We start from the raw sequence: 24,382 nt of genomic DNA, 5'->3' as shown, positions 1-24,382 counted from the left end.
CAGTACTACATAACACTGCACAGCACAGCACTGCACAGCACTGCACAACACTGCACAGCACAGCACTGCACAGCACTACATAACACTGCACAGCACAGCACATTGGGACAACTCAATAACTTGCAAATGGATCTCAAAGGTAAAACTGGATCTGTATTTCACAGCATATCCACTCAAAATGGATCAAATATTTATGTTAAAAAGATAAAACCATACAGGACAGGGCAAAGGCTCAGGTAAATTGCTTCATGGAACAGGTGGATAGAGCTTTAACTATGATTCAAATACAAATGAGATTTAATTTAAAAGAAAAATATTTTAATTAAGCTGTGTTAAAAATTTTATATCACAGAAACTGTATGTATAAAGACTAAAAGGAGCCTACAATCTATATAGAAATATATACTATAAAAGAAATATCTGCTATATATATCACAGATAAAGACCAAGTGTTTGTCCCTTGATTTCTGTAAAAGAAACACAGGAGGATGAGCAAGAGGCTAAGGACAGTGGTAATATATAACAGGGAGCAAAAATGCTCAGAAACATGGAAATAAAGGCGACCCCTCTGTCCCTTCACGCATTGCTTTAACTTTTGAATCATGCTGATGTTCTCAACATTCACCAGGTAAAGTTCAACCACATCACTAAGAGGAAAAGCCATTACTGCTCAACACAGAGTAACACATGAGTTAAAGAGCTGAGTAGCATACATGGGATGTGGTTCACTGGTAGAGCATGTGCCTCGGACAAGCAGGACCCCAGTGCTACCCTAAGTTCTCCTGGGAAGACAAACAAGATCTAAAACACATTAATAAAGCAAAGGAACTACAAGACATGAGTAGAGATTCAGTTGAGATAGATTCTGAAGAAAAAAATTGGAAAGGAAAACCTTAATAAATCAAATAAAAATTCAATGGAGGCTGGCATGGCAGGGTATACCTTTAACTCCAGCATGTGGGGCAGAGGCAGCACTGAGCAGGGCAGATGGCCCTGACTGTACAAGGAATCTGGCTGAGCATGGCACTAGCACTAGCATGAGCACAAGCATGAGTAAGCAGTGCTTCCCCATGGTTTCTGTTTCATGTTCCTGCTATGACCTCCCGCAATGATAAACTGTGACCTGGAAGTATAAACCAAATAAATCCTTTCCTCCCTAGGCTGCCATTTGTCAGCGTTCATCACAGCAGCAGAGATGAGAACAGCAGTGTGTTTCTCTGTTGACTTCCACAGGACTTTTTGCAGACTAGATAGCCTCTGGCATCAGTCTGACCATGCTACAATTACAGGTGTGCACTACCATGGCCAGTGTCCTATGTGGGAGCCAGGAGTCTACCCCAGGTCTCATGCCATGGGGCAAGCAATTACCAAGCCATCTCCTAGCCCCTAGGCTGTCTTTTCTACTTTCTATGAGTTTTTCATGGCCTGACTTTCTTAATGTATTTCTCTGTATTAATTTATATGGAGATTCTGCTGCCATGAGAACATTCCTGGTCTGAGCAGCCACCTAGGACCATGTAGATGTCCAGGGGTGGGGCAGAACTGACTGCACCCCTCATTTGGCTGCAGCATCTGGAGAGCTGGCCCCATCTCTTACTAGTGGCAGCTGTTTGGAGACTGGGCCCTGCACCTTGCCTGGGCAGCATAGTAGGGCACAGGGGCCAGCCTCAAGGGTAAAAGCACAGGAGAGCCGGTCCCCAAGGTGCTGAAAGTAGGGGAGCTGTCCCTGGCCCTCACTGGCGGGACAACAGGTCCTGCAGCTCACCTGGTCAACACAGTGGAGTTGGCCTTAATGGCGAAGGTATGGCTGGGGAATATGCCCTTCCTGCCAGTATTACGTAGTGTAACGATTTCTGGGCATCAGCCCACCTTATTGGGCAAATTTCCTGCAGATCAATATGAAGATTAACTTTCATAAATTAATCAATGCTGTTTAGATGAATTAATGGCTTTATATAATTTTTGATTTTGTGCAAATAATTTTAGGAAGAAAGTTTAAGGAGATGGTCTTAGCTGTTTTGCCAGAAAGATATAATAAAATTAGAATCAAGAATAGAATGTGCCCCCTCATCATAGAATAGTAAGTAAAGGCTGCATAATAAGGAATAAAATGAGCTTTCATAAATTGGACTAAGAAGAGAACTATGCTTGGGACAGATTTGTGATCAAGGAGAAACATTCCTTCTAGGTCAGGTCCAAGGATGAGATCACAGATGTGCGTTATGATAAAACAAGGCCACGTGAAACTGTTGCTTTGAACTTATAATGAGCTTGTAGAATGAAACACTGCTTTAAACTTAACTACCTGCATTCTTCTGTAACTCCACTTTTGCATAACATTTCATTTATGAGGTAATTTTCTGAAAACCTTTTGTGTAAGAATATGTAAAGAGGCTGAGAAAAGAACTAAGGTGTGGCTGTTGGGACTCTGCTCCATCCACCAGATGTACATGTCTGTCTGTCTATATGTACGAACACATGTGTATGTATATATGTATGCCATGTGCACTTGTGAAATTGATGAAACAGGTGGTTGAGCCTGACCAGTGTGTGTGTGCATGCGTGTGTGCATGCGTGTGTGCATGCGTATGTGCATGCATACATGCTTGCCTCATTTTCTTCTTTCCTTTCATTTTGTCTCTGGCTCATGAAAAGTTTACAAACTCCAAGCCTCTTGCCTGGCCACTGAGGGGGCCCTTGAGTTAAAGAGAAAAGAATACTTAAGATTTTTCCTTACTCCCTGCTGCTTTCAGCAGGAATTAAGTTACCAGAGGACACCAGCTTTTGGCCCCAGAGAAAGAGAGTTAAATTGCCAGAAGCTACCAGCTTTGGGCTCCAGAATAGCAAGAAAGGGCTAAATTGGCAAAAGTCAGCAGCTTTGGCCCCAATTGCTGAAACCATATCATTTTCGCCACCTTTATCAGGAAACTGGATGCCAGGCTAGCCCCTTGGCAGTTGAGTCGGCCCCAAGGGTGTGAAGGAAGGAGAGCTGGCCCAGCCCCTCACAGGCTGCAGCACTTGGAAGAGTGGGCCCCACACCACTTCTGGGTAGCACAGTGGATCTGGCTCTGGAGTCATGGGTGTGGGTAAGCAGGGCTTGTGAGCATCAGAGCAGGAGAGCTGATCCTGACTCTTGCTGGAGGTGGCACTGGGTGGTCTATCTGGTGCAGTGCTGGAGAGCTTGCTCTGGTGGTGCAGATCTGACTATTCTAAATACATGTGAGTACACAGGCACGCACATGCTCATGCACATGCACATGCACACACATGCACATGCACACTGATGGAAACACGTATAAACCCCAACGGGATGCTCATACAACTTTAAGAAGTTGTCATGCTTTAAGCTTTTATGGAATTTTTCTTTAAACAAAATATCCTGATCTCATAATTTAAATATGTATACATACTTGGATGAAATACGTATGTAAAATGCACATTTGCCAGTGCATCTGTTAGAGAGGTTCAGAGTATTGCTACCCCATAATGTGTCTGCATGTGTTATAAACCTAGGATCATCACTGTGCCCTCTCTGACCAGCTGAACAATGACTTTCATGGCAGGGCTACCAAATGCCTTTGCTACTGCCTAGAAACGTGCTCAAAACCTCTCATTAGCAGATGCAGATTAATTTTTGTGCATTTCCATTGCAAAAGCTCTTCATAAACCCACATTATCTTTTAAGTGTTCAGAGGGGGGGGAATCTCATATTGACTTTGCAGATTTCTTTCTAACACAAGCCTCTTGTGCTAATCATACAAATACTAGTTATACAACATGCAAATCACCCAGGAAAGAAGTTTTACTGGTGAAAGAAAAAGGCCTGCAACACTTAAAATGATCTATTTTGTTCTTTGTACTATTTAGAGTGAAGAAGGAACAAAACACTACCACAGTGGTACACATGTGTACTCCCAGGTAGTACACATGTGTAATCCCAGCAGCTGGGAGGTGGAGGCAGAAAGAGGCAGGAGAATTGAGTTTTGTAGTCAACTTGACTATATAATGAGACTCTGTCACAAAAATATAGTAACAAAAATAAATGACAAAATAAAATATGGCGGGGGAAAAAGGAAGGAAGGAAAGAAGGAAGCAGGGAGGGAGGGAGGAAGGAAGGAAAGAGGGGAGAGAGAAAGAAAGAAGGAAGACAGACAATTAAAAACTGTGTATTTTGCAGTGAAACTTCAATGACTATTAGGCTCTGTCACTGGGACAAGTGTGTATCAGGTCCACATACCTGGACTATGCTACAAAGACACACAAGGCATTCCAGACTAGTGAGACAGACAGACATGTCTCTGTAGCACAGGATTTAACAAAGTCCAAGCTCAGAGAACCAAAGAGCAGAGGAAACCCCTCATAGTCCATCCATTCCTTCTTCCCCTCTATCTACTACCACAGTGTTGGATTGTAGGTCACAGGGAAGCCTGGAGAGGACAAGAGCCTTCCTGCCTGGCACACAGTAAAGACAGACAATGGCAGAGTAAATATGTATGCAGCCATCTAACTGTAAGACAGGATGCACTGTAAGAGAAGCACACAGGATACTGGGGCCACAAGTAACAGGTGATGTGATTTAGAAACAGGGAGGGGGATTGTTTGGAAATATCTCAACAGATACCTGGGAAGGGTTACTGCTCACCATGGGGTAGGGAAGCAGGCAGGTTCAGTAGGAAACTGATAATTTGGGGGTGGGGGGGGCGAGGAAAAGAGTAATTACCAAGTCTTCTGGTGGATGAAAGCTTGGCAGGTTTGAGGTGGCAGAACAAGAAGTGGCTATGTTGAGGTCACTTAGAACAAAGAAGGACTTTAGGTTTATTATGTTCATTAGGAAGCCAGTGGGTGGCTTTAATAAAAAGCAATGATAGACTGCAGGCTACCAGGGCACAGGCAAGACAGGCAGAAAGGGATTGTGACTGAGATCAGTGAGAGAAAGAGTGGACATGGGTAGAGGCAATGGAAACACAGAGGGGAAATTAAGAAATATCCATGGGGAAAGTAGCAAAGCATGGAAGTGGGCTGGGCTGTGAGCTGCTGGGCAGAGAGTGGGAGACAGGCACAGGGCCGGGACCTGCAGACCAACAATGGCTGCTATAGACTGTCACGGCTTTAACTTTTGATAAGGGTATTTTTATTTCATTCATCTACTTGTTCAATGAGGGAAATGTTATATCAGGTTCATTTCTGTACTTGTATTCAATTTTGGTGGATTTAAGATTAAGAAAGACAGACTTGGGACAGAGGTTTGGAAATTATGTTTAGATGATGATTGTAACTATGAAACCAAAACAGTCCAGGTAAAATGCGAAGCAAACAGGAATCCATGTGGAACCTCAGGGAGACCCGTGAGAAAGCAAATGAGTGAGGAGACACAGTAGGAGTGTGGAGAAGCCAGACTCGAGTTACCTCATGGTGACAGGGCACGCTATGTGCTGATCTCTGTTCTAAGGAGCTCATACACACTGAGATCCTCTATTTACATCATCTTGTGAGGCAGACTGTTCTACTGTCAACCTTACGCTATAAACATGGAGACTGTGGCATAAGTGATTGCTTGCCCAAGGCCACCGACCTAGCAAGTAGAAATGAGCCTCTAGGCTTCCTGTCTGTCCATACTCACATTTTTATGCCCTCTGTCCTCTAGATTATATGAATGAAGTTAGTCAATCAGTCACATAAACTTTCAAGGAGCTTCTGATGAATTAGCCCCATCCTGGATTATATAATAAACCCACTAAGATTCTCCAACCACCTTGTCCTGCATAGCTTAGTCCTACAGACATGACTGGGACAATGAGGGAATGAAGATAGGACAGATAGACAGACAGACACATCTACAGAGAAGCTGGTATTGGGTGGGCTGTGCTTCCTCTGCTGAGATAGCACCAACTGTTTAAACAGCTCAGTACCCCCGGCTTCTATTAGGCACAGCACTGGGGTGGGGCCAGCTGGTCTCAGAGAGAAGTCTCCAGGGTTGCAGCCTCAGTTCGTGGCTACCAAGGAGGAAGGAGGAAGTTGCAGGTGTTAGTTCTTGCACACACTGCCGCTGAGCCTGAGGAAAGCTCTGCCAGTTCCCGTGTCCTTGACCTACCCCACCCATGTCACCACCACGCCCTTACACAGGACCTAGCCTCACTCTGTGCTGTCACTCACGACTCTCTCAGCTCCTGTCTCCAGTTCTGCACATTAAGCTGTGTTAACTCATCCCACTGTATTAAAAACAGAATCTGTGAAATAAGTAACCATTGTGATCTTTCTAACTAGAGAAACAGGACCTACAGAAGGTCCCGTTATTGTAAAATACAAAGTTGGTACTCTGCATTAAAGATGACATCGAATCACCTGAAAAAACAGACTAACTCTAAAAAATATAAACCGTAATACTTACAAGTTCTTACACACACACACACACACACACACACACACACACACACACTCCTCTTTGACTAGTTTTTGATATTTAGAGTCTAATTTTTTCCAATAGAAAATTCCAGAAATAAATCTTATTGTGGAACATTATAACAACTGGTCTATCTATTATTAGTTGTTGTATAGATTGAACATTTATAGGAATATGTTTATAAAACAACAGTATGGGGCTGGAGAGATGGTAGTTAAGAGCAATCTTTGCTCTTCCAGAGGTCCTGAGTTCAATTCCCAGCAACCACATGGTGGCTCGCAATCATCTGCAATGGGATCCGATGGCCTCTTCTGATGTGTCTGAAGACAGCTGCAGTGTACACATATAAATAACAACTTTAAAACAACAACAATAAAAACCAGTACATAGTTGGTTTGGGATGATGGCTCTATGCAGAGAGCATTGGGGTCTTGGAATGTTCCCTCATTTATGGGGAGAGATTGATTGTATAAATGCAAAGATACTTGTAAAAAAATTCCTGACCACAGTTGCCAAAGGCACCTGGAACCAAAGAAAGTAACCTGGGTAAGAAAGGGGACTACTGAAGGGATGGACACACAGAATAGCATGTTTTAGTAAAAGCAGAATTGTAGCAAGGAATACTTTCCTTAAACACCCAACACTGACATACAAAGAAGGCCTTGTTTGTGTCACCAGAGCTGAGGAGTGGTCTGGGCACATAGCAGCTACTAAATACCTTACAATGCATGGAACAGAACATAAAACAAAAATAACCTGGCCTAAATTGTAAATAGCACCAAGTCTTGGAAACACTGCTGTAAACATTGTATCTACCCTGAAAAGAGATCAAATCTGAGAATTTAAGAAAAATGCAGTTAGTATAGAATTCAATATGCCTTTAAACATACATATAAGGCATTAAATCCTAATTAAAACTATAACCAGCTTACCTTTGGCCTTTTTGATGTGGTTCAATAAATCTAATGTAATTTTTTTGTTTTTGTCTAATGTAATATCTTCTTGATAGCCTACCAATGCAAGGTTGATCTTTTTTCCAAAAATCTTAATGTTCAATGGTTTTATTTTCTTTATACTTAAGGCTTTTTAAATGAAATTCACTAATAAGAGAAAAATACACATCCCAAAAGATTTAAAATGTAAATTGATAAGCATTGGTGTCACATTAGTGAGTACTCAAATTAGAAACGGATGAGGCCCACACTGATGCTTCTTTTCCAAACTTTCTGCTTCTGTCTGTGAAGGAAAAAGCGTTCTCTCTCAGAGTTGGGTGTTTCATATGAACTCAGGGGAGATGTCTGTGACCCAGGGACAAAGCGTGAGCTCACACTGGAAGCCTGTCCATAGCCAAGACCATGACACCAGTGAACTCTGCATTTAACAAGTGTCAGGAACTAAGAGCAGACTGTCATTACAGAAACCCATCCCTCATCACACACATTGCTCCAAGAGACTGATATTTTGTGCTTATAAAACTTAATAAAAAATTAAATTGCAAATATTTTCTCATACTCTCTTACAATGGTGGCCAGGGGCATACACAGTTAACATGGAGAGTTTTTTCAGCTTTGGTGGACATACGTCCTGTGAGATTTATATGCAAGCAAGCTCCATTGACTTCTCTGTATATTCAGTAATGAGGCTGTCTTTTCTATGACTCCTGTAAAGTATGGCAGCTTCTTTTAAACAACGCTGGCAAAGGTGACAATGAATAATAATAAATCATCATCAAATAGAAGACTTCAGGTTCTCCCCGACCCCTTGCATTGATGGTGGTGTAATGTCAGACATCAGTCAGTCAGACTTCAGTCATTATTGAGTTACACAGAAAAAGTAAAGCACAGACATACTCCACAAAGAAAACACTTCTACTTCTTAGGAACCAATCCAGAACAAATGTAAAGTATACGTAAAGTAAGACTGTAGACATATTAACTATGTTGCAGCGACAGGAAGGAGCTGCATTATCTCTGGAGACATGTGTAAGAGTCCATGAGACAGAGCGCAGGATTGAATCCTCTCTGTCAGCTCTGTGCTGTGAGCTGACGGGTAGCATGCTTTGGCCAGGGGATGTCTGCCTATCAGCAAGTGTCAGGGTACACATAAATGGAAATGATGACTTTATCTAGGGCTTTAAAAGCACACTCTCAGCTTTATACTGATATCTATTTAACTCAAAACACTTAACTTTATGAATAAGCACTAAAAGCCGCTTACCGCACACACTCAGGATCACAGTGAGGCTTTTCTCTTATTGTGATTTTTTCTGCCTCTAGGTGTTTGGTGATACAAATGGCTTCAGTCTCTTCATCTTTAAGAACTAAACAATTAAGAAAATTTCTACAATCATTAAAAGATTAAACACAGAGGTTATCTTTAGTGACTCATGAAAAACTCTTACCTTTTGTGCTGTATATCAAATATACATAACAGTGATTTTTATGTTCTAATTTAACATAGCAATTAAAGGCACAAAACATCTTCATGGAACCTGGACATAATGAGTACCAGCTCTAGCCAGGCCTGTGGTGCAGGCCTGTAACCCCAGCTATCTAAGAAGCTAAGGCAGGAGGGTTGCAAGTTCAAGGACTACATGGGCAACTTAAGACTCTTCCTGAAATGCAAACTAGTAAAGCACTGAGGACACAGCTCGGTGGCAAGTGTAACTCACGTAGCTCGTGCAGCCTAAACTCTGTCCCCACAATGGGAAAAACAAACAAAATAGACAAACCCGGCTCTAACACTGACCAACTCAGTTGTATGTTTGACCCATTCCTTCTACACAACAGCAGAAGCACTGTCCACAGTGACAGCATATTTTAGACATCAATGCAGCACAGTCATACACACAATACTGTATTTGTCAGTAAGATAAATGGATTCATGAAGCTAGTACCTTTAAGCTTTTTCTGGAGAGTAAATAATTCTTGTAACAGTTCACTTTTTTGCTTTTGAAGTTCCCGTAACTGGCCACTGTTATACTCCATTGACTTCATCTCTAGAAACAAATACAGTTACCATCACAAAGTTACCCAGGGATAAATTTAATCACAGAGGTACACAATCCGAACACTGAAAACCATCTCTGAAGAGACACTGAAGACAGAACTAAACACAGATAGCCCTTCTGTGACTCAGAATCGATACCGTTGAACTATGCAGACTTCCAGAGCGGCTCACACATGCAGCGCCACACCCACACAAACATTAACAACATTAATTATTCACAGAAATAGAAAATACAAATCTGAAAACATAGAGAGACAAATAGAAGAAAGCCTCTAGCTTTGGTGTCTTTGAATAAATCACCATGACTAATGTTTTGTCATTCAATAAGAATCTAGGCAGCATATGGTCAATTTTAAGTCCCAAAAGACCTCAGGAGCTGTCTTTAGTAAACTAACCAGCATGCAGTAATCACCAGTTTGATAGGCTAGCAAAATGCAGAAATATGCCATTAACAACAAATAAAAGAAAACTTCACAATTTGTCACGATGCTAAGACAGCCGAACTTTGTAACTGACACTCGGTAGGACATCCACAGACTGTCCAGACAATGGCTACAAGCTTGTGCCATGCCGCTTGAGTTTCTTCTACCTAACAGCCTCCACCTACCGCCTGCTCCCCAGGCAACACCAATCAACTTTAAGCCTGTTTCCTTTAGATTTCATCTTCTACCACAGATTCTGAGACTCTAATCACACAATCCATAGATCTCTGAGTTTTTAAACTCTGGTTTGTTTTCACTGTTTCAGCACTCTCTGGCTTTAATACCTTCTAGGGAACTGTCCTCATCAGATATTGTGAATCCCCAGTGTTCCTTTTGTTTTTATAAAACATCTTTTATTGACATATAACTACTGTATAATTAACCCTTTAAGGCACACACTTCAGCAGATTGTAGCACGTTATACAACCCTCATCTGCTCCCACTATTTGTGAGCTCTCCATAGCCCCACTTCGGTTAGCATTGCTTAGTTTCCCCAGATCTTCCTCCTCCTGGGCATCCACTGTTGCACTTGCTGTTTGGATTTGTCTGCCTATTCTGGGCACTGAACCGAAGAAGAATCACAGTGTGTGTAATTTTGTGTCTGGGTTCTTTTACACAGGGCAATGATTTTAAGGTCTATGCTGAACATGCATCTGTGTTTTATTCTTTTCTTTTTAAATGAACCCCTCAAAATTCTACTATAAAGACATATCTTTTTTGGCATTCAGCAGCTGATACACTCTGGAGTTGCTTGCACTTTGGGCCTACTTTGGTGTTTCTGTGAACACATTTATAAAAGTTCTTAATGTGGTTCCTGTTTGATTCTCTAAAATATCTAAATGTAGAATTTTGAATTCATGTGTTTTTAGGATGAATGTGCTAAGGAATAACCTGTTTCCTGAAGCAGTTATGCCCATGATCTTTCCATAGAAAAGCATGAAGTTTTCAGTGTCTTTGCATCCTTGCCACCCTACCACAGGTGTGTTACACAACTGGGCTAGTCCACTGCACTTCTGATTTCCACTTTCTTGATGGCTCATGGTATTAAGCTGCATTTCCTATATCTTTTTTGGGTAAATATGATTAAATATTTTGTCCATTTGAAATCTGGCTAATTTTCAGTCTTTGTAAGAGTTGTCATATCCTGGCTCCCAATCTTATCAGATGATAAGATGATTTACAAATGATTTCTTCCTTTTTCCCTATGTAGATAGCATCCTTTGAAGAAGTTTAAATTACCTATACTTTGTACATACATCTTAATAATGCCTTTCTTTATTCAAGGTCATGGAATTAGGTCTATATTCTGTTTTAGGCGTTCCATGTCTCTGGCTCCCATGTTTAGGCCTTTGGTTCATCATGAGTGACTTTGTACAGAATCAGCAGATGCTCAACTCACCGTTTTGCATGTGATTGCCCAGTCTTAACACTGTAAGGAAAGATTTTTCCCACTGAAGTATGTGAGCATTCTCATCACAAATCATCTGACTGCGGGTGACACTGTTGACTTTAATTACACCTAATTGAGCTACATGACCGTCTTCTACCAATACCATAGAATCTTTATTACTTTTCGTCGATGGAGTTTATAACTGGGATGTCTGAGTCTTTCCTCATTGACATCAGTGTCAGTGCACTGGTTATTTTTCAGATATCTAGCTAATTTTGATAATAGGTGTTGTTGATTCTTTCTCCTTCATCTGGTAGTGTGGCCATCTCAAAAGTATTGTGTTCCAATCGTTAATTACAGACTTTACAAACGTTTCCTTTAGTTCTTGGATTCCCTTCAGTGATGTTGTCTGTACTTCTTGTTATATGTATCTTGAACTTCTATTGAATACATACCTAAGTATTTTAGCTTTTTGATATTATTGTATTTTATTTTGTATTTGTACTATATTGAATTTTCTTTTAAATTTTTAAATGATTACTATTGTGTATGTGCATGCTGGCCTGAATGTATGTGCATGACTGCAGAGGTCAGAGATGGTGTCTGACCCCCTGAATCAGGATCACAGATTGTTGTGAACCATCTGTGGATGCTGGCAACTGACCATGGACAAGGGTTCTAAACTCCTGATCCCCTATGATTGCATCTTACACATTGTTCACCCAGCAACTCTGATGGGCTTGCTGGTCAGGAGCTTTTCTTGGCTTCCTTGGGACTTCATAGGAGAGAGGTCAGACTGTCAGCTGGGACATATACCTAAGAGAAACAGTTCTATGGAGGAAAGGCTTTGGCTCTCAGTCTCAGAGGTGTAATTCAAGGCCTTTCAGCTCTACTCTTGGGCCCAATATGGGACAGAATTCTGAGGTGGGGGTGTGAGGTACAGGGGGTTTCCTCATGGTTGCCAGAAAGTAGACATACAGTAGATGGTAACAAGCAACCTTTGAAGGCACTCCTCACATGGCCTCCTTCCTCCAACTAGATCCTAACTCTGACTAACCCAGTCAGCCAGTTCATGATCTAATCACCTCTTTTTTTATTTTTATTTTTTTAAATTTATTTTTTCTCAAATCGTAATTCATTCACACAGGGGGATCTAATCACCTCTTATCAGCACCTGGGGACCAGGCCTTCAGCACATTTCATACTTGAACCAAAGCACAAACTGGTATCTTCACAAATGCAATCCTTTACTTCTCTCTTCCTGGACTTCTAGCTAGAACCTCCAGCTCTGTGTTGTGTAGACACAGACAGTATGAATCTCCAGCTCTGTGTTGTGTAGACACAGCCAGTGTGAATCTCCAGCTCTGTGCTGTGTGGACAGGGCCAGTGTGAATGCACTCACTGTCTCTTAGGTGGGGAACTTTTCCTTCTGTTAGCACCAAGCATAACATCAGCTTTGAGTTTTCCTCAAATTCCCTTTAAGCTGAGCAGAGTCCTGCTGTTTTGGCTGACTGGATGTTTTATCGGGACCTGGCCCTAGATCTTGCCAATTATTTTTCTATGTTTATTTTTATTATGCCCATTTAGCTCTCCACTACAAACATGTGCTTGAATATTCGTACACTTATTGGGGCAGGTTTTATTTCCTCTCTAACTGTGTGATCACTGTCATTTCTGCTTACATTTTAGCTGAGCCACTTGCCTCACTGCCCTAAGTTATAATCCGTCACTTGATAGCATGTCTAGGGGTTTTCTTACTGCATGTCAGACATTATGTTCACAATACTGTTGAACATGTGAGCTTTGCTTTCTTCTAAGGTTCGCTGGTATTCGTATTGATGGGTGGGTAAGTTGCTTTGGAGTCAGGTTTACAACATTTTTAAAGGGTGAGTCTATGGGAACATTTAGTCTTAGACTTTTTTAAATATCATTTTTAAAGGTATATTTTACATGGTGGGCAGGAATAAAAGTATTCCCAGGACAAAAATGGCTAGCATGATCAAGCTATCTATGCCATTCTTGAAGCTTAACCAAAATAGAAATATTGACCTCAGGCCTTGAGTAATTTTATCAGCAGTATCTACCGCATCAACACTCGGCAGAGCAACATTTTTGAAATTCATACTATGTAAAGTTAAAACATCCAGAGAGGTGTTAGAATTATGCCAAACACACTTAAAGGGTTTTAAAACTTTTTCCTAATTATAGTGACTACCACTGTAAATTTTAGAACATGAATCCAATGGTATTTGGCATGACACTTGAGATGACTCCTTACCCTCAAATTCTGAACCTCCTTCCGATAATTTGAATCCTACTACCCTCTTGCTTCTGCTTAAAGCCTGACTCATTTCTTCCAGTACTTGCAGGATATTTTTAGGATACCAAGGTTCTGTGATACTCAGATCACTAAAACAAAAGCTGGTTGATAGACCTCCATAACTGACATGCCGGGTTTCAGAACACAAACAGAATTAAAAGGTGTACAATCAATGCAACGTACATTAAATACTGTAGAAAAAACTAAAGTAATTTTAACTTGACAATTAAAAGAGCCTTAACACATGTGCTGACACCTGTTTGAAATTGAGATCCTGCCCCAACTTTTATCTCTTGCTAACATAACATCATAGAGAACTGTAGCTAACTTCCATATATAGCTCTGAAAATGTCCAGAACAAGACTTCCAAATGAATACTGTTATTTCCAATACTGGATTGATTTCTGGACCAGTCCATAATTGAGTCTGAATAACTGGTCACATTCACAAGAACAATACAAGAGTCATTATAACTTCTCTTTTTGATTCTCTTGCCTTTAACAACATCAACATGTTGGCAGCCAAAGTACATGGCTTGAACCTGAAAATGGACCCCCAGACAGAGTTATTAAGTTAACAGGCTGGCAAGCCAAGGATGGGTAAGAGTCTGCACAGAGCCTTACCAACCTAAGACAGAAGTGCATTGCTTTTGATAATGCATATTCCATGATGGGTAAGGAAGGCATTCTTGTCAGAATGACCTAAGACAGGCTCAGTCTTGTTAATGAAATAAGAAAGGGGGAGAGGCAGAGAGCCATTGGGCCTGCTCAGCAAGATTCTGACCTGGGTCAAGGACATGGAAATGGGCTGCTTGGCAGAAACATGACATTAGCCAAGGACAAGGGAGTAGGCTTCAGACAGGAATCTGACATTAGGCTAAAACAAAGAAGTAATTTCAGGTAGGAATCTGAATCTTAGGCCAGAACAAAGAAGTAATCTCAGGCAGGAATCTAAATTTTAGGCTAGAACAAGGAAGTACATTTCAGACATGAAAATGACCTTGGCCTAGGACAGGGAAGTTGGCCAGATATTTTGGTCATCTTGATAAGCCCTTAGAAACAGTGATCATGGGAGTGCTCATGGGATTTTGTTTATTGCCTTGTTTGTTCTTTGACTATTTGTGTTTATTGTCTTTCTTGTTCCTTGACTATTTGCATCTATTGTATTTGCTAGTCCCTCAACCTAGAACTGACCTGAATAATTGCATGTAATTCAAATGGTATAAAAGCAAAAAGGAGGAGAAGGGATGGGATAGGGGGTTTCTAGGGAGGGGAAATGGGAAAAGGGGATGACATCTGAAGTGTAAATAAATAAAATAACCAATAAAAGATTAATGTTGCCAAAAAAGATATATTTTACTTTTTATTGTGTAAAAGTGTTTGCCTGTGTGTATGTATGTACACTATATACGAACCTGGTACCTGCCATGGTCAAATAGGACACTGAATCTTCTGGAACTGGAGTTACAAATGATTGTGAGGCACTATGTATGTATTGGAACTGTATTGTGTCCTATTCAAGAACAACAGGTGCTCTTGACCACTGAGCTATCCAACTGTTCTTTTGTTATCGTGAGTGGAAACTGTCCACACTGCATTTAATCACCCTTTCATCGAGCTTGCTTCTACACTAAAGTACAAGCTACTGAAAACATGACCTGAGCCTCAGCCATCTTTAAACTTCGCTACTTATTTCTGGCACAGTATATACACAGCATATAATAGGTTCACAAGAAAACATGTGGAACTTAATTCAATGGATCATAGTTGCCTTTCAATATTTGTTTCTAGCTAAGACAGTTGGCTCAGGTTAAGAACAGTTGTTCTTGCAGAGGACCCATGTTTGATTCCCAGTGTTCACAGGCAGCTCATGACTAGGGATCTGACTCCACTTCTGCCCTCTTCAGGCTCCTGCATGCATGTGATGCACAAATGCTTAGGCATCAACACACAAAATAAACTAACTATACTTTAAAATATTTGTTTCTGAATAATTAATTTATAAATTAAGCAAAACATCTATGTAAAGAAAACCTCAGAGCTGTCCCCTATTTCTTTCATCAATGAGAGGAATGGAGTGAATGATTCACTGACACACTCAGGACACACCAGGGGCTTCCTTCCGACACCACAGAGCCTCAGCACAGCAGTCAGCACTATCCAATATGCTTCCACAGTCAGCCTTGTGACACTGAGACAGGAACAATGGAGACATTTTGGATTTAAATGTCCCTGAGTCAGAGAATGTGCTGTTTTCAGTCCTTTCTCTCTAGGCTAAATAATCTGAAGATTTACTATCTGTCTGTCTGCCTGTCTATCATCTATCTATCTATCTATCTATCTATCTATCTATCTATCTATCTATTTTATTTGCCAGTAAAACAACAGGTGTGAGGAAATACACATGGGGCACACAAAAAGAAAGATCTGGTGTACTGCAGTGGGCCTTGGGAGGTTAAACCCAGTTTCTTCTTGATGTGTGGGTATTTTAGTGGTTCTTGAGGGGGTCTTCCTCCCCCTTTTAGGTTTGGTCTGTTTGAAAACATATGAGGTTCAGGGGGAACACTACTGACAGGAGGAAAAGCCTGCCCAGCTCAAGTCTCAGGTTAGAAGGGTGAGGAAAAATTATCTGTTCATCTTGACAGCTCACTATCTTTCTATCTAGACATGGCTCCTCTCTCTTGAAGACTGATTATTTAAGCACAAAAGAAAACAAATGGACCACCTCCCAACAACACTCACAGAACTGAAGAATTAAACCCTGTGTTTTAGGGCAAGCTTTCCTCTCCATTTTCCTACTGCCTCATTCTTATTTTATATTTTAATTTAGAGATTTACTGAGCTACAACTGATAAGAGTAATTGCTTTCAGTGTCTTCCTAGGCTTCTATCAATAACTCTCATGTTGTTTTTGTTTTCCTGGTTTGGGGGTCTTGTTTGCTTTTCAAACAGGTCTCACTATATGGCGCTGGCTAGTCTGAAACTATCTGTGCAGAGCAGACTGGTCTCAACCTCATGAAGCTCTGCCTGCAGAACTCGGCCTACGGAATACTGGAATTTGCCACCAAACCAGGCAAATAACTAGGTTTTATGGTTATAAATATTAAATCAAACTCATATAAGCAAATTCATTCTCATCTTTTAACAGAGTTTCCCATATATTCACTGCAAATCATTAATAGACTAATCAACAATGGATTAATTTTTATGCAGTATCAAATTATAATATTATCTTATTTCCTATATAAAAAAAACTGGTTCATGACTTAAGAGAAGTGAACACAGAGCCGGGCGATGGTGGCGCACGCCTTTAATCCCAGCACTTGGGAGGCAGAGGCAGGTGGATTTCTGAGTTCAAGGCCAGCCTGGTCTACAGAGTGAGTTCCAGGACAGCCAGGGCTATACAGAGAAACCCTGTCTCGAAAAACCAAAAAAAAAAAAAAAAAAAGAAGTGAACACAGGAAATACTCTGAGCAAATGTTATGACATCATGGAAGTGATTGTTCTGAAGCCAAATGGTGAGCCGTCAATCTGTGAGTTACCAAAAGTTTACAGTAGATAAACTTGCTGATTCACAAACTATGTGTGTGTATGCGTGTGTGTGTGTGTGTGTGCATATGACCAAGTATTCCACATTCCTAGTTACTCAGATCCCAAATGCTGGCCTAAGACCCCTCCTCTAACCTGTGGATCTTCAATGTTCAGAAGAGAACCAGATGCTGAGCACTGCTGACGCTTGCTATGAACCTTACCTGAGTACAACCTCTCTCCTCTAGACTCCAGCTGCTCTCTCCTGCTCACTCTATCTCACCCTGTTTGGGATTTTACTTAGGAATGCTCTTAACAGCTGTCAGCATGATTTGTGTCCGGCAATCCATGTATCTACCTATCTACCTACTTATCTATCGTGTGTGTGTGTGTGTGTGTGTGTGTGTGTGTGTGTGCATCATGTGTAGGCACACGTGCCTTCAGACGCTGAAGGTGTTGGATCCTGGAACTGCAATCCCAGGTGGCTATGTTCCTGCACGTTGTGAACAGACTCAAGCACTAAGATATTTTAGGGAATGTGTATGTGGCAGTGGAAGTAGAGAAGGGAACGGTTTAGCTTTGAGCAGACAGCAGAGTTACCGGGACAGTGCAGTGCGGTCGCTTTCATTTGTCTTTGTGCTTGTCAGGGTTTACTCTTCCATTCCTGCTTTTAATCTGTGCCACCACATTTGTTATCCCCTGACACGTGCATCCCCATACTCGTCCACCCTTGGCTTCCTGTTTTTATCTTCCTTTTATCCTGTAACAAAGATGAGACAGAGAAGTGCACTGCATTCTGAACAATCCCCCTTTCTACTCTTCATGGCTGTTATTTTTATATCCTTCTACTCAAGTGTCTCCTTTCTGTCCCAGATATCTTTCTTGGTTAATTACTGGTTTTTTTTTTGCATGTGTGCACATGTATATAAGTGTGTCCATGTATATGTGTATGTGAATTGAGGCCAGAGAACAACAAAATCAGGTTCATTTGTGTTAGGAAATCTGAATGTAGAAGAAGGCACTTTACCTGTAGACAGGCAATGATCATCACAAAACTCAATGGGGAAACCCACTTAAAATATACTGATAAAGAAACAGTAACTGGAGAAAGTACTGTCCATAATTTTTGGTGAAATCAGTATAGTGTTTAGAGTAACATCTACATTAACCTCACTAACATTTTAAATAAAATAATGCCAAAAAGAATCGAGTGACATATTAGAAAACTACAAGAGCATAGTAAGGTTAAGAACAGGATGTTAATAAAATTCGTTACTCTAATAAATTTGAGAAGAAAACACATGGTCATTTAAGAAGAGGAAGGTGACTGGGAAGGGTGCAGGAAGGAGAGGGAGAAAGCAACCCCTGCAGTCTGACATTGTGACGCATAAGGAAGCTACAGAAGACAGAGGGACATTATCTAATGTGGATTCTAGTGCGCAATAGCATTCCAAAAGCACCCCACAGTAAAACCACAGGTTAAAGACGGAATGATTATTGAAAACCAAGAGAGTTATCCTTAGGCAGACACAGTTATACACTGGAAACAACAAAATCAGGTCCACTTGTGTTAGGATCTGAATGTAGAAGAAGGCACTTTACCTGTATACAGGCAATGATCACAAGAAAACTCAAACGGGAAACCCACTTAAAATATACTGATACTTAAGGAAACAGTAACAAGAAAAGTCAAGACAACTGAAACACTTTTTACATTGTATGTGCGTGTGTGTGCAGGTGCACACATGCTACATCATGCATGTAGTGGTGAGAAGACAACTTGTAAGAGTTGTTTCTTTACTTCCACCATAAGATCAAAGTCAGGTCCTTGGGTTTAGCTGCAAGCCCTTATGCTACTGAGCCATCTTGCTTCCCATTGTTACTTTTATAATAGGAAGACCCAAGATTAGGAGATAGTAATTCTCCCTAAGTTCACTAATAAACTTAGTGCAACTCAAGTTAAAATACAAGATGCTTTATAACTTTACAAAACATAACTTTTACCTAAGAAAATTTATACAGAATAATAGATATGAAAACCTGTAATTGATATGAAATTCATGTTTCTTCCTTCACGTAAGTTTATTTGCATTTCTTTTTGGGATCTTTATCATATAAAAGAATATCAGATATTCTTTTATTTAAATTAATATAAGCATTAGAGTTACTTACAAACCTCCAAAAACATGCCTGAACTATAAAATTTTAGTATGTTAAATTTATAACTCAATTAATTCTCTTTTATTTCCCCTTTAGTCAATGAGTTATTTACACATATCCCATTTAATTTTCAAATGTTTAGATTTTGCTGGATACTTTTTATGCTTGTTAATTGTTTAGTTATTAACTTATGTTGAGAAAATACACTGTGTATTATTTCAGTATTCTTAACTGACCAGAAACTAACCTTTTCAATATAAAATTCTCCTTTTAACTTCAGTGACGTCTCTTTATTAAATTATATGATAACAATATAACAGCTTATTAAGGTTATTGTATACACAAATTATTTTATTTATTAACTTTTTAAAATACTTGTTAATTATGTATGTATACGTGTGTGTGTGTGTGTGTGTGTGTTTGCACGTGCATATGTGTTCAAGCAGGTCAGAGGCATTTCAGATCTCATAGAGCTGAACATACAGGCAGCTGTGATTTGCCTGATATGGGTGCTGGGAACAGACCTCAGGGGTTTATCAAGAATGATGCATGCCCTGCCCCGCTGGGCCATCTCTTCAGCCTCCTCCATCCGCTCTGTCTGTAGCTACAGTGAGTAGCTCACTAACACTTACAGTTCATTGGGAATACAGAGGAACAGTCTCCTCCACGTCTCACTCTGGCTAATCATGAGTATCTGAGAGTGCCTGTGATTTGTGTGCTGCTCTAGCACTGCACCTTTGCACTTCCTTACTGGCTGCTTCAGGAATTAAAACAGACTCCTGTCAGTGAAGATAAACCCACAGCCCTGCTCGGAAACCACGAACTAAAGATAAAACACACCGAAAAAATTTAAACTCTTTGCTTTGATCTGAAATAAATCTACCATGATGCCTCAGAAAATCATTCAGTCAAACTTGCTGGCCAGGTGTAGAGGGAGGGGAAATTGTAATCAGGATATATCATATGAAAAAAAAAGAAGCTATTTTCAATAAAGGGGGGAGACACGAATATTGTTTCTCAGTGTTTCAGCAAAAGCCAAAAACAAAAAGTCTGATCTCAGAAAGATTTGTGGTTACAGCCTTTTTTCCCTAGTGGAATTAACCTCTGTAAGATTCATCTAGAGTCACAAAGTCTTTAAGAGAAACATATTTCCATAAGCCCAGTGATGGTAAAAATGTCAAAGAAGCCCTTAAATGCCCAAACTCCTACAGAACAGAAGCAAGCTTTAAAAAGGTGTCGCTGCAAGCACAAGGCATCTTTCACTAAAAAGGAACGACCCAGACTGGAAGCAAGGACGCAGAGGGAGGAACTAACACTCGAGAGTGACCAAGTCCTAACAAGGCATGCCAATGTCCCTGTGACTGCACTTCAGAACCTTCAGAACCGCTTTGGACCAGGCCTTCTGTCTTTCTGGTCTCATCACAGCACACTGATCATCTGAGAAAGTAATTGCTTTACTGTGAATTTTTCAGATTATCAATTACTCAAGAATTACAGGGAAGTAGCAATCAAGGAGTCTCTACTGGACCAGAATCAGAGTAAGAGAAACCAGACCTCATGCTGGGGTTGAGCCCATGGAGCCTGGGAACAGATGGTCTTGACTGTCCCTGTTTCCATGTATACTACAGTCCTGTCAATTTCCTAAACGGCTCCTCCATTCCCCACCCTCTTTGGCAATTGTTTTAGTTCATTATCTTATCATAGATTCCAATAAAATGCAGATAATCCTGACAGGACACTCTCTCCACCCTACTAACCTTACTCCCTATTTTATACAGAGTTGATGAAAAAATAAAATTCACAGCCGTAGTCCTAACCCTAGGACACATTCCATCATACGGCTGTGCATTTGTTTATTATACCTTTACATCTCATGTCTCTGGGACCTAGAGCAGTGCCTCTCAGCCACATAACAAAGTAAACAAACAACAAGCATTCACGTTAGATGGAAAGTCAGAGGCTCAGTTCCCAATATACTTCTGATACTACTACTGACACTACTCATAACAAAACCATATATTCATGAGGACAGTATACATTCATTAAGTGAAAGGGTTAACTATGTAGTGATGGAATTTACCTTTATACACAGCTGACCTTCTAGAAAACACTCTCATTCAAAGTGACTCATTGTAACTGGGCCTGATAGTGCATGCTTGTAAACCTCAGTACTTGGAGATCTGAGACAGGAGGATCACAGCAAATCTGAGGCCAGCCTGGGATACACATTCTGGCTATACATTAAGTTCCAAGCCAGTCTGTGTGTCATCATAAGACTCTGTCTCAAAAACAAACAAGCAAACACCACCTCACTTTCATGAACAACAGACAAATAAGGCAACTGTATTCATACCCCCTCTCAAAACATCTGCCTGGTTTTCTAGGTCAGCAATTTCCATCTTGATATTTTCTTTCATCAAAGTATCTCTTTTGTTGGTTATTTCATAATTGTCATTGAAGTCTGTAATTTCTGTAATAAATCTTTCCTCTTCCTCTGTGGCTTTTTTCTTTATAGCCTCCTGAAAAGCAGAAATAATTAAGTGACCAAATGTGACACACAAGGACTGTACCATCCTTCCACAATTAGAATACAATAACCTGGTGTCAGAAGCAAGTGTTGGCATCCCCATCTCCTTCATCACCACAAGCAGCCCATGCTGCCCAAGGATGTACTTTTAAAGACTGAGGCTGTCCCATAACAACCTCCATTTGGAAGTTTTATCTTTACAGATTTGAGAGAATTAATGAAGTAGAAATTCTGACATTTATCTTTATGCTTGTATCTGTGAATTTACTTCATAATCATATATGCTACTTTGTCAATATAATGTACAATTAGGTAGAGGAGTAACATCAAAATGTAAAAATTACAACCTTTACTCAAAGGAACAATGGCTGCTTACAGGGAAACGAAAAACCTGATCATCTGAAGCCAAATTATGCAATCATTTCAAAGTCAGTTCTAAATAAGCTTTTGTGTTGTGAATGAAATGTCCACAGGGCATGAAAATATAAATTTAAAATATCTCTGGATGGTGCAAAAATTTAATTTCCTGACAGCACTAGACACAGTGGTTTCTGTATTTTTATTTTTGGCTGTATGCCAACTATGTGGAATCACATTTAGAAGCCGGTCATGTCATAACTTGTATTTTTATTATTCTTAAATACATTTTATGTAATTCTTCTCATTTATTTATGCAGTGTGTAGCATGCACACATATGTGCACACACCTGTGTGGATGAGTCTTGGTGTGAGTGTGCACTGGCACACATGTGAAGGTCAGGGGACAACTTGCAGTGGTCAGTTCTCTCCTTCCACCATTGGCTGCAGTGACTGAAAGTCATCAGATTTGGCGGAAGGCACCTTTATCCACTGAGCCCTCTCATTGGCCCAGTTGTATTTTCTTTAAATGTCAACTTAGGACTAGTCACATCTCCAGACTGGCCTGAAATCATAACTACTGCTCACCTTGTTGACTCTGACTTAAGATAAAAAGATAAACAAGCTCTTTTCACCCATAAATATGACTAAAAGTATAAACTTCTCTGTTAACTGTAAGCATTAAAACTGGGTCTCAACGCCAGAGTAACTAAGAGCAGTGGCATTCCTCCCTCAGGCTCATTAAAACTGCAAATAGTTCCAGTGTTACATCCTGACTAGCACACCTCTTCCCAGCTGTATTACTCTCTGGGCTGGTACAGCCCTTAATACTCTGTGTTTGAATAGTACTGTCAGCTGATACAGATACAGATAATTTTGTCAAAAGTGAAGCTGCGTACATTGAAATGCCTCTGACATGGTTAGGTTACCAACTGAGATGTTTCTCAGTGGCTGGAGACTTACGAAGGCTTGGAGCAGTGTGTCCCGCTCACTGACAATCTCACTGCGCTGTCTCTCTAATGCATTTTCATGGGTTTTCAAAAGCTCCAAGAGGAAAGATTTCTCAGAAAACTGCTGAACCTTCAAAAGGAAAATACAGAAATCAGAAAGAAGCAAATGAATACAGATTTGAGGGTTCAGTTAATTGAACAGGCATGCCATTGTGTATATATGACTGGCTTCCTGTGCGCCATTGTGTCTGTATGACTGACTCCCTGCATGCACTGCTGTAAGTGACTGACAGCCCTGAGCTCAGTGTCCTCACAGCTCACAGAGTGAAATCTGGGCTCCTCATGGACACAGCTGGTTTCTTTTCCTCACATGCTCAGCCCAAGTGTTAGCTGAGTACTGCAGCCTCTGACCACACACACTGAAACGCACTTCTGGACAGCTTGCTTCAAGGAACAGGCTTCCAGTCTCACAGTTTATAAGGAGGAGTCAATCCCTGTGACCACTAAACACAGGATAAAATCTACAGCCCAAGCCAAGATTTATGACATAACTATACATGAAGTAGACATAAATTTGGTTAAATATCCCAAATACATTTTGAGAGCCCAACCTTTGAATTTTACTTATTTACTCGAGGGAGGCTCTTATTTTCAGAGGCTCAGTGGTGGGTAGCAATGTTAGCACTGGCAGGTGGCTGAAAGCTAAGGAAGTGAAATCCATCCCAGCCAGGCACTCAACGGGTCCTCACAGACAGGATCAGAGACCAACATCTCCCTCTTCCCACAAAAACTTTTTAACTTTAGTGCCCCATTTTATTCTAAACAGCAAAGATCTCATAAGCACTGATATTGGGTATTATTTCATTTGCATTTTAAAAGCAGCTGCTTCTGAGACAAAGTCAGAATGAAAGGCAGAGAAACTGAAGCAGTTTGTCTGCAGTGTTCAGTACTGGCCCTCATAACAATGTGTTACCTACAGTTTGGGGCTGTTCTCATCTCTACAGAGAAAAGAAAAATGATATAAATTCAACTTAAATTGCAGAAAGCAAGATTTATGTTAGTTATAAGAACTTCCTCAAGGTGAGAGACAGGATGTGAAATCTGTATCCCAGAAGACATTGAACAGTAAAGAGCCTGGGAGCAGTCTATTCCAGAGCCAAAGGGTTAGCTTCAAAGACATTTTGAAATATTACAGCCAGTAAGTCCTAGGAATACTGGCATTTAGAAAAAATAGCTGAAGTAAAATAGAAACACAATCTTC

General features: G+C 40.5%; 1 protein-coding gene across 1 annotated transcript in view; it reads right to left on the bottom strand.

Annotated features, from left to right (window-relative positions):
- Positions 1-24,382, bottom strand: part of Ccdc172 (coiled-coil domain containing 172) — a 43,436-nt gene that overhangs the window by 6,941 nt on the left and 12,113 nt on the right. The window contains 4 exon segments of the mRNA XM_028773474.1: positions 8,604-8,720; positions 9,297-9,398; positions 21,641-21,806; positions 23,135-23,251. Coding sequence (XP_028629307.1) covers positions 8,604-8,720; positions 9,297-9,398; positions 21,641-21,806; positions 23,135-23,251 — 502 coding nt within the window.

Source organism: Grammomys surdaster, unplaced genomic scaffold (genome assembly GCF_004785775.1).
Source record: "Grammomys surdaster isolate TR1022 unplaced genomic scaffold, NIH_TR_1.0 66, whole genome shotgun sequence".
Lineage (NCBI taxonomy): Eukaryota > Metazoa > Chordata > Mammalia > Rodentia > Muridae > Grammomys > Grammomys surdaster.
Note: the sequence above shows the minus strand (reverse complement) of the source record. Positions and strands in the feature narration are given on the sequence as shown.